Source organism: Talpa europaea, assembly GCF_964194135.1.
Source record: "Talpa europaea genome assembly, chromosome: 11".
Lineage (NCBI taxonomy): Eukaryota > Metazoa > Chordata > Mammalia > Eulipotyphla > Talpidae > Talpa > Talpa europaea.
Window position 1 is genome coordinate 69139050 of NC_140078.1, and position 9892 is coordinate 69148941.

The 9892-nt window shown below is 53.7% G+C and overlaps 1 protein-coding gene across 1 annotated transcript in view; it reads left to right on the forward strand.

The window, feature by feature from the left end:
* Window positions 1-8798, forward strand: part of POC1A (POC1 centriolar protein A) — a gene marked incomplete at both ends in the record, with an annotated part of 66404 nt that extends 57606 nt beyond the window's left edge. Inside the window, one exon of the mRNA XM_084247979.1 lies at window positions 8700-8798. Coding sequence (XP_084104105.1) covers window positions 8700-8798 — 99 coding nt within the window. The remainder of the gene's footprint in view (window positions 1-8699) is intronic.
* Window positions 8799-9892: the final 1094 nt, after the last annotated feature.

The following is a 9892-nucleotide window of genomic DNA, read 5'->3' on the forward strand; positions in this document are numbered from 1 at the left end:
TCATTTTGTGCTGTTAGCTGTGGGGTGAAGGGGGTGTCCAAAAGACAGTGCTGAGCCCAGAGATAGTGGGAGGAATTTCTTTGGAAACTCGTGTTGTGGTGCACCCACTGTATGTGATCCTGGACAAGTTAGCTTGTTAGACATCAGCATGAGAGGGAACCTCCATTCCTTCCCCTCTGAAGTCCAGGCCTCGAAGCTTTTAGTCTTCATCAAATCAGGCCTGAGGTGGGAAGGGGAGGAAACTGGATGCTTCCTGGATTGCTGCCTGCTTTGTGCACCCCCATTTCCTGTTCAAGGCCTGTGTGAGGCCTAGAGGCTTCCTCCCTCCCAAAGCTAGTTGGTGGGGGATGGGTGCCTTCCACCTGCCGGCTCGTCTCTTCCTCGCCCACCACCTCCTCAAGTCCACCAGGTCCAAGGCCCAAGCTGGCTAGAATGTTCCTCACCAGCCAAGCAGTCTTATCCCCAGAGTAATGCTGCCCTTAGCCTTAGGGACTTAGACTGACTGGTGCAGGACCTTTAGTCTCAGAGTCCCCGTGGCACTCAGGGCTGTTTGTCCCTCGAGCATTCAATGTGTACCTATTACATGCTGGGAGCAGGGAGATGTTAGTGAGCAAGAATAGACAGACGCTGCCATGTGGTGCTGACTTGCAGACTGGTGGATGTCAGGAGGCCACTTGATGGCCCCTGTGCCATTAGACACTGGACAGCCTGAAGCTGAGTGACAGAGCCTTGGGGTGGTGGGAAGAACCAGCCTCCCTGTCTCAGGGGCTGGGCTGACCCCTCAGACCCCAAGTAACTCTTGATATGTGGCAACAGATCAACCAGGGCTCCATCAGCAAGACAGCGCTGCCTGTGGGCACACATGGATGCACACACATGTACACACCCACCACACATACACCAACAGACAGAGCTGAAATGGCAGGAGACAAGGCAGAACTGGGCAGGCTCTGGGCCCAGCAGCCCCGCTTTGTTTTGATAGCTCACAAGACCCCACAGCAAAGAGATTCCCCTTTTATTGCATCTGTTTTAGATCTTTAGAATACAAGTGAAGTCAAAACCATGCTGTAGGGGTAGATTAATTCCATATTTTTCCATCAGTGCAATTAAACCATAGGAAAGTTAGATATTCTGTACAGTATAGTCAAGACAGGGGCATTGAGCCAGTGGCCAGGCTGGAACGTTTCCCACAGCCTGGCACAAATGCCCCCAGGAGTGGCTGAGGGCTCCCTGGTGCTCAGGGCATCTACCCTCAGTAATCTGGCTCCTGTGTGGGGAGAGGACTGGAGCACCCTAGCCCTTCTGGGGAGACTGACTGGAGGAGCCCAAATCAACCACAAGCCTGGAAATGATTAAAGGGAACGTTTCCATCACAGGAGAACTTTACAAAGCAGCCAGACCATCACATGGCCTGATGGCTCAGACCCTCCCAGGCCTGACCACGGGCCGCCTTCTTCAGGGCCTTATCAAGCTCCATTTGTGCTCAGGATTTCCCAGCAGCCCAGAGCTCAAGCCTGGCCCCTGTGAAGGCAAAAACTTGGGGAGCCATGTTGCCCACAGTGTAGCCTGAGCCCAGCCTGGCACTGAGCAAGTACCACATTAATATACAGTACAGCGTAGCCCACAAGCAATGCATTGTGCAGGGAAGGGCTCTCCAGCCCTGAGTCAGATAACTTGCCCAAGGCCACTCAGCAAGTTAGCGGTTGAATTTAGGTTAGAACCCAGGCCAGGCAATTCTGGAGTCTATACGTTGACCATGCAGTATGAAGGTGGGACCAGGAGTCACTCTGACCACATTTTCCAAGGATCCCCGCCTCCACCAGCCACCTGTAATAAGTCATGACCCACTGGGTCAGGAGGAGACCGGCACCTGAGTCCTGGGGCTGGGGGAAGGAGGACGTCTTTGGGGAGGATGACGGGTTAGAGCTCCAGGTAGGTTGGGTTTGGCAGGGAGAGCAGCAGTGACAGGCAGCACTAGAGAGGCACGTGAATGCCCTGTCGAGGAGTCTGCCCTTTATTCCCGAGCTCTTGACCAAGCAAGGGACTCTGTCGACGCGGTGTGAAGGGCTGGGGGTCAAGGGTGACCTGGGAGGGACCAGGAAGCCAAGGCGTAAGGATGGGGATTGAGAGGTTCAGTCACTGGGAGGGAAGTGCCTGAGACCTGGAGAGGGGACTCCTCTGGCAGACCCCTGACATCACAGGCCTGGCCAGCCCGTCACCGCAGCCACATGGGTCTGGGACATTACAGTCTGCCTGTGTTATTCATCTCCCCACCTCCAGCCCTTCCTGCAGTCCCTGCCCCTACTCACTGGCTCGCCAGCCCTCTGCCTGGTTGTGCTTACCATCCCCACTGCCCTCTCCTGGTCTTCACCTAGTCTGCCACTTCCCTCCTCTCATCTGAATTTCACCAGGCCGCCCCTCTGGCAGATTCCTGCTTGTCAGACATCCCACCCCTTTTTTCAGTCTTATTGCCCCACTTCTTGCCTATTTAGACACCAATGCCCTAGTCTCCTTGCTTCCCCCCCCCCCCAGACTACCTCCCAGGCCATTTTGTGCCCCTAGTCCAGGCAGACTGCTTAAGGGAAGGGGGTGTGACTGGATGTCAGCTATGTCTCCATTGTCAGTCTGTCTCTGGTACTGCCACCCTGCTCACCTCCATGTCACCTGGCTTCCATGTTCCTAGAAGAGAAACTGTCCTAGAAGCCAAGACTGTTCACCTCAGAGGAGCCCCATGCATCATCTAGGGTTCCGCTTGGAACAGGAAGCGGACATGGAGAAGTGCCTTGGGGAGTAGGGTCTGCCCCAGAGTGGGATGGGATTTGGGGCAGGCATTGCAGTGGGGAAGCATAGAGTGAGACCAGCACATGCAGAAAACTTTGTAGAGGACTAGCCAAAGGACTGAGAATTGCAGACACAACAGTGGGCTGACCGCCTTGTTCTTTGCCCTTCCTCTGAAATGTTCACTCTAAGTTGAGGTGGAACAGCTTTGCCCAGAGCCAGCTCAGACAGGGCTGGTGCTATGCCCCTAAGAGCCAGAGTTTGCTGCTGTGGCGGGCACTTCACAAGGGTATGTGACTGGATGATGGGGTCAGGTGGGCCTGTGGGTGTCCCGTGGTCCCTTGGGGCTTTATAGAAGTTATAGCTCCAGTTTTCCAGCTACATTTGCACTTGTGGGACCTGAGAGATGCCTTCAGCAAAGGACAGGGGCTCTGGGAGGAGGACCAGCTGCTGGAAGGGATCTTGCTCAGAGAATGTGCCACTGGTCTATATTCTGAGGTGCCAGTTCCCAGCTGAGCCTCTTCTCCTAGAGCTCATTCTGGAACCAGCATTCTAAAAACTGACCACCCAGGAGCACCATTCTCCGGCTCTACCTGCTCAGACCTCTGAGCCTGCTGAGGCAGTGCCAGGGAGTGGAGGTTTCCTGTTTCTGACCCTTTTTGGCTAAGTCCCTGGGGCTCCTCCTTCACCTTTCTTGTGGCCACCACACTCTTTTTTTTTTTTTTTTGGCTTAATCACCCCAAGTCACCCCAACCACGCTGGCCTTTTGACAGTTCCAAGAACAAACTCTGTTTTTTGATAGTTCCAAGAACTCATGTTCTCCTCTGCCTCAGGGCCTTTGTGCCCGCTGTTCCTTGTGCTTGGAATGTACTTCCTTTGGTGTATCTTTTTGGTTTTTTTTTCCCCCTTTGGCATATTTTATATTATCTCCTCATGAAAGCCCTCTGAACCCCCTGTCAGAGATGGAACTTTCCTTTCCAGGTTTACCTACACTAGCATCAGCCTGAGGGCAGGTGAGCCCTGTCAGGGGCCCAGACCACCTGAAGCTTAGTCCCTGTGGGCCAGGCTGATACATCCTGTTCCTCCTCTCCTTGCCTTGTTAAGGGAAGACTAAGTGGAAAGGGGAAAAGAGGAGGCCTGAAAAGGAAGCAGAAATGAGAACTGGGGGAAAAGAGCTCAGAAAAAATGTAGCGCATGCCCACCTTAAGAGGAACTCAGACTGGGAAAAAGAAAGATGGGCAGGGCTGAAAGGAGAGGGAAATCATGAGGTGAGACAGTGGAGGCCTGGGAAATAAGTGGCCAAAGTAGAGAGGAAGGACGAAGGAAAGTCCTGCAAAACCCAGGGAGAACACCATGACATTACTGGAGGGGAGAAAATGTGGACAGAAGAGGCCTGCTCCTCTACAGGAGGCAGGGGGCCCTCCCTGCCCCTCAGCGGGCAAGTCAAGCCTTGCCTTGTTCTGCTTTTTACTACTCCTGAGGGAGGATACATTCTCGGGAGCGCTGGACTCTCTCATCCTGTATACGGAAACCATAGAAGTGTCTCAATCCCCCAGGCCATGCTGCCCTGGACCCTCACTGGCTGTGGAACCAGACAGAGGCCTTGCAAATCCACCTTGGCCTCTCACAGCACCACAGGTGACCTGAGTCCCAGTCACACACATCACAAGTGGAGGCTCTCCCCTTGCCCACCTCGGAGGCCAACAGAGATACACACCCGCTCTTCAGGCTCAGTCCCAGGAGTGGGCCACTGGGGGACAGTATGGGTGTTAGGCTCAGCTTCAGTTGACACCTGATAACTCGAGGCTAGTAGAGAAAGAGGTGTCACAGGCAGTGAGGTGTAGAGCCTGGTGTCTGTCAAAATGTCCCCTGAGTTGTGACCTCTCCCACTTGGAGTTGGGGGCCCTGGGTGCCAGACATGTCACTGAGGACTGGCATTTTGGTGCAACTTCTTTGGGCACCAGTAAAGTTCTTGGGAGACTAAAAATAAAAGCCTGTCACTTTAAAATCAGTTATTTTTATACCACACTCAGAAGGCCCTTCAGGGTGTTACATAAAACGTCTTACACATCTTGAACTGTGAGAGAGGAGCGCGCTCACCCTGTTACTTTTTTACTGTTGCCCCAAAAGACAATGTCTTTTGTCCCCTAATGCAGGAAATTGAGGGTTCAGATTCGATGCCCTTGTTCAGCTGCTGTAGGAGGGTTTTCTTCCAAGAGCTCAAGTGGCTAAGCCATGCTGCAAACCCCACCTCCTGGCCCTAGCTGGTCTGTGCTCTTGGTTTTGGTCCCGAAAGCCTCCAGCACCACCCGCCCTTGGGAGGGTCTTCCAGGTTGGGCCTTCCTTCCCTTGTCACTCACTGAGGGACAGGCAGCTTTCCTATGGGTTTCAGCAGCCTTACTGATGTCCTGATCCCTGGTTCAGCCCTCAACTCACCTGCCCAGCGTTTCTCCACTGTCTGGAGGCCTCCACTGGCCTCCCTTCTTCCCTCATCCCTCCTTGGTCTCCTAGGCCCCCAGCACTGAGGATGAGCTCAGAGATGCACAGTAGCCCACTGCTGGCCCAGACTTCTTCCCTGACCATCCATGCCTGCCTGATCCTCTCAGCCTTCGCAGGACCTTCCATCTGTCCCGCCTGGGCCCACCCTCTGCCTCTTCTTCAGGGCTACCCTTGTCCTGTGTGCTTGGTCTCTGGGAAAGGCTCCTCCTCTCTCTTGTCCCCCATCTCACTCACCACCAGGTGGTAGTGCTTCCTACCTCTGGATCTCTGGTTTTGGCTACTCTTTTTTTTTTTTTTTTTTTTAAGATTTATTTTTATTTATACAAGAACTGGAAGTACAGGCCAGAGGTGTGGGAGGGTGAGAGGATTCACCAGAGACACAGTGGGGAGCAGAACAGGCAGACAGACAGAAGACACTGCTGAGGGGAGCAGTGGGCGAGGCAGTGTATGCCTTGGGCCTAGGAGACCAAGGAGGGATGAGGGAAGAAGGGAGGCCAGTGGAGAAACCCACACCATGTGGGTATCTCCCTGGCTAGCTGGGAATCAAACCGGCGCTGCAGAGGCTGCAGACAGCTTCACAGCACTGCACTCAACCCCCTGCGCAACCGGGGAGGCCCAGTTTTGGCTACTTTTCTCCCTAGCCCTCTCTCTAGTCCAAGCCACACATTGTCCCCTCTCTCTCCTGCCTACATCTTGCCTTCTCTGTTGTACAGCCTTTCCACAGATAACCCTTCCTACCTCTTGCCTGGTGCACTCCTTCTGGGCCTTTGTTCTTCCTCACTTCTGGGGCTACTTCCTCTGGCTGTGACCAGGCCAACGCACTGTTCTTCCCACAGCGCAGGTCAGTGCTATTCCTTAGCACTTGCCTCCGCAAGCCAGTGCACACCCTGCGGGCCCAGCCAAGCCTGTCTGCCCCTTCATCACCCTGAGCCTAGCACGGGCACTTCTCAGTGAGGGTCTGAGTGAGGGACATGAGCATCGAGGGCAACTTTTTCTTATCAGTAAATGTTCTAGGCTTTGTGGATTCTGCTGCTGCCACCACTCCAGGAAAGCAGCCATAGATGACATGTAAACAAATGGCTGTGACGGTCAGACTTTGTTTACAAAAATAGGCTGCGGGTTGAGTTGGTCTAGGGGGACCAAGAATATGTTCAACTACAAACTGCTCCTCGGGCCGTGATTTTCCACGAGGAGGGTCATAGTTTCCTGGTGATTGCTGGTAACAGCAGGGGAAGGTGGTTCAGAAACTTGTCCCCAGGTGGCCCTCTGACAGGTGTGATTTTGAAGAGGAAACTTCTGGATCCCCTGTGACCTTGCTCCACAGCTCCCCACAGCTGACAGGTGAGAGCCAGGACCCTCGGGCGAGGGTGACAGGGTTCTGGGACCCTGAGCCTACTTCCCATCGCTGTGGTCCAGGCAGCAAGGTGCCTTGTTTATGTGCTAAGGGCAGCATTCCAGAATTTCCAGGTTTCACTTTATCACAAGGGATAACTGTTTTCCATGAAAAGGAGGTTGCATGTTTATTGAAATAGAATTATTAAGAAAACTATGTAAAGCAGAGAATGCCAGACAGTATCCTAGTGTACAGAAATCCAAAAAGCACCCTTCCTTCTGGCTCACTGGGGACAGGATGGGGGAGCCAGTGTGACTCGGAAATGCCCAGTAGACTGACCCTGCATGGTGGCTGCTACCCAGCATCTTGGCAGAGTAGACTTCGGGCCGGGGACTAGGGCAGACAGAGACTGAACAGAGATGACACAGCTCTTCCAGAAGCTTGGCTGGGCGAGAGAAACCAGGGAGTGGCAGGGAGAGAAGATGCAGGTTTTAGAGGTGGTGGGCTGTACGGTAAGCTTGTTTGTCCACAACCTCCTGTGAAGCAGCTCCTCACAGCTCCCAAAGAAGAGGACCCCAGCTCAGCTGGTACTGTCCATTCAGGGGGCTGGATATGAAATGGGCAACATTTTCTGATCAAGATGTATGATATCAAAAATTTTATTTCTACCATGTAACTAAGTGGTGGCCTCATGAAACGTGTGGCACCCCTGGTGTTGATATTGGCCCAGGATCCTCTGCCTCTACATTTGGAAATTTGTTCCCTGGGAAAAGTCAGAAAAAAAGGGGGGTGGGGGAAGAAGAGGAAAGCAGCAGGCTTGGCTCCCCTACCGTGGCCTTGAGTCCCGGGCCGTCGGAAAAAGTCTGGATGAAGAATGGGTTTGGAGCTTGGCTCAATGTGAGTTTCACAGCAGCCAGTGGAAACTTCCAGGAATGCTGCTCTAGGCCAGCCGAGGGCTGTTTCCGCCACCACTTTTACGAGATGCAGACCCCCTCCATGGCTGGCTGGCCAGCACAGGGAGAATATGACCATCTCTTTCAGTGCCTCTTGGGGTACATCTCATATTCCACAGGCAGCAGCTTTTCAGGCTCTGTCCTGTGCCTCGGGGTTCAGAACCCTCGCAGTCTCAGCCAGCTCAGTTAGAAGGGGCCAGCTGCCAGGCAGAGCTGTCTCTGTGAGTGACCGACATGGTGCAGGATGCTGCAAGAATTTATAGCAGCCTTAGAGGGGAAACTCCCTCCCCAAATGTTTCAATGTTTTATTAAATATATGAAAGGAAAGTTTCCTTTCCACTGAACCAAGACCCAGAGCCTTCATGGAGCTGCAGGGAAGGTGGCCAAACCTCTTGGGGAAGTCCACATACAAACGGGTAAAATTAATAGAAAGTTTTGTTTCTTAACTGACCCCTTTCTGATGCCTGTAGGCTGCATGGCACAGGAACCATGCCTTGTCACAGCGGATGCCCCCAGCACCCAGTGTGGGCCTGGCATATACTCAGCCCTCGATGAGTGAAGTCAGTGCCGATACAGCAGTAATGTGTGTCAGGCTGAGTGAGGCCTGAGCTGGGCTTGTGACTGGTGGGCCAGCCCCCTCCTGAGGGTCACACAGGCTCCCTGCCCCCTACTGTCCTGCTGCCGACACTGTCCAAGCCAGAGGGGGTGGGCAGATTTCACAGCCTTGTCAAGACTGACCCAGGCCCACAAAGCACATGCAGCCCCAGTGACTGGGGGCATTTGCAGGCCACATAGCCAGGTCTACAGGGCAACCAACATGCGGGGGGTGGGGATGTGAGGCAGAGGCCAGGAAACCGGGGGTCAAACTGACAAGTGTTGACACCATGCTGAGTCCCCTCCATCTCCAGGACTCCTGTGGTCCTTCCCATCTCAGGGAAAATGGGCTCAGAGACATGGGGAGTTGTAACCTGCTATGGGCACCCTGGGCCTTCCCCCCAGGTGGCATATTCCTGCAGTGATTCTCACAGGACTCATCCAGACAGAGGCCCCCCCAGTAGAGGTGGATTCGCTGAGGGGGTCCCCAGGCAGCCTGGTGGCCCCCTGGTCCCTAAATGTGATCATCACTTATTTTGCAGACAGTCTCCATCCTGGAGCAGCGGTTGACACTGACAGAAGACAAGCTGAAACAGTGTCTGGAGAACCAGCAGCTAATCATGCAGAGAACAACATCGTGATCAGGGGAGCAAGAATCAAGAGCTCGCTCGATTTGGGGGGTGGCAGGCCAGGGATTTGTACTGTGGGACTTGGGTAAATAAATAAAGGGGATTCAGCTCTATGGGGATCATCTCCAGCCCCAGGGGTTCTGCGGTTCTGCCCTGTCTGCACCCAAGCCTCCCCACTGGGTGGGGCCCACGCTTGCACAGTGACCAACAGTTAGTTTAATGTGAGGGAGCCACTTGAAAAGGTAACCGTGGAGTCCTGAAGAGTCCCAAGATGGCAGCTCCCCCAGTATCCCAGAGCCACCACAGCTTAGAAAGTGGCTGCTCACTGGATGGAGGAACCAGTTTATCTGACAGAAATGCCCGACGTGGGACACATCTTGAGTTATGAACAAAGCCTTGGGGTGAGGGGAGCGGGTGGTTTTGCAGTGACCTTATTTCTGTTCCATGCATATTTACTGGGACCTGGTGACTTCCTCCTTTGCGTGGCGTGATGACTAAGGAATCTGAAAATTAAAATGGACTTTATTGAGCTTGTCAAAGAAATGGCTTATTCTGAGTGAGACCTAATCAGCCCCCACCCCAGGGCCTATAAAGGGAAAATGAAAAATGGTGGTTTGGACAGGCCCCTGCCATGATCACTTCTGAAGCCCAGGACACCCTTGTTTGCAGCCGTTGTGGTATTTGGGGAGCAAGGACAGCTGGAACCCCTGTCTACCACCCACTTCCCACTGACTGGCCCCAGCGGGCTTCGATTGGGTCCTGGAGACCTCAGGCACCTGCATTTCTATGTGCTCTCAAGGTCTCCATGGGCCTCTCTACATTCGTTTGGGGAAGGTCAGGTGAGCCTTTTCCATGTATCTGGGTGTCATCCACGACTTAAGCATTTGGCTTCTTGGGGACCAGCCAGCTGGGCAGGAATTTACCCTCCAACACACCTGCCCTGGGGGCTGTGGGTAGTGTTAGATCTCGGGAGCACTTGGTACCTGTGCCTCGTTCCTGGCTTCTGCAGTGTCCAGCTGAGATGCCAAGAGCTGGACCTGATAAGGAGGCATCCTGTGTTGATTCCTGATGAATGACAAGAATAGGGGCGTGGCATCTTCCTTCTG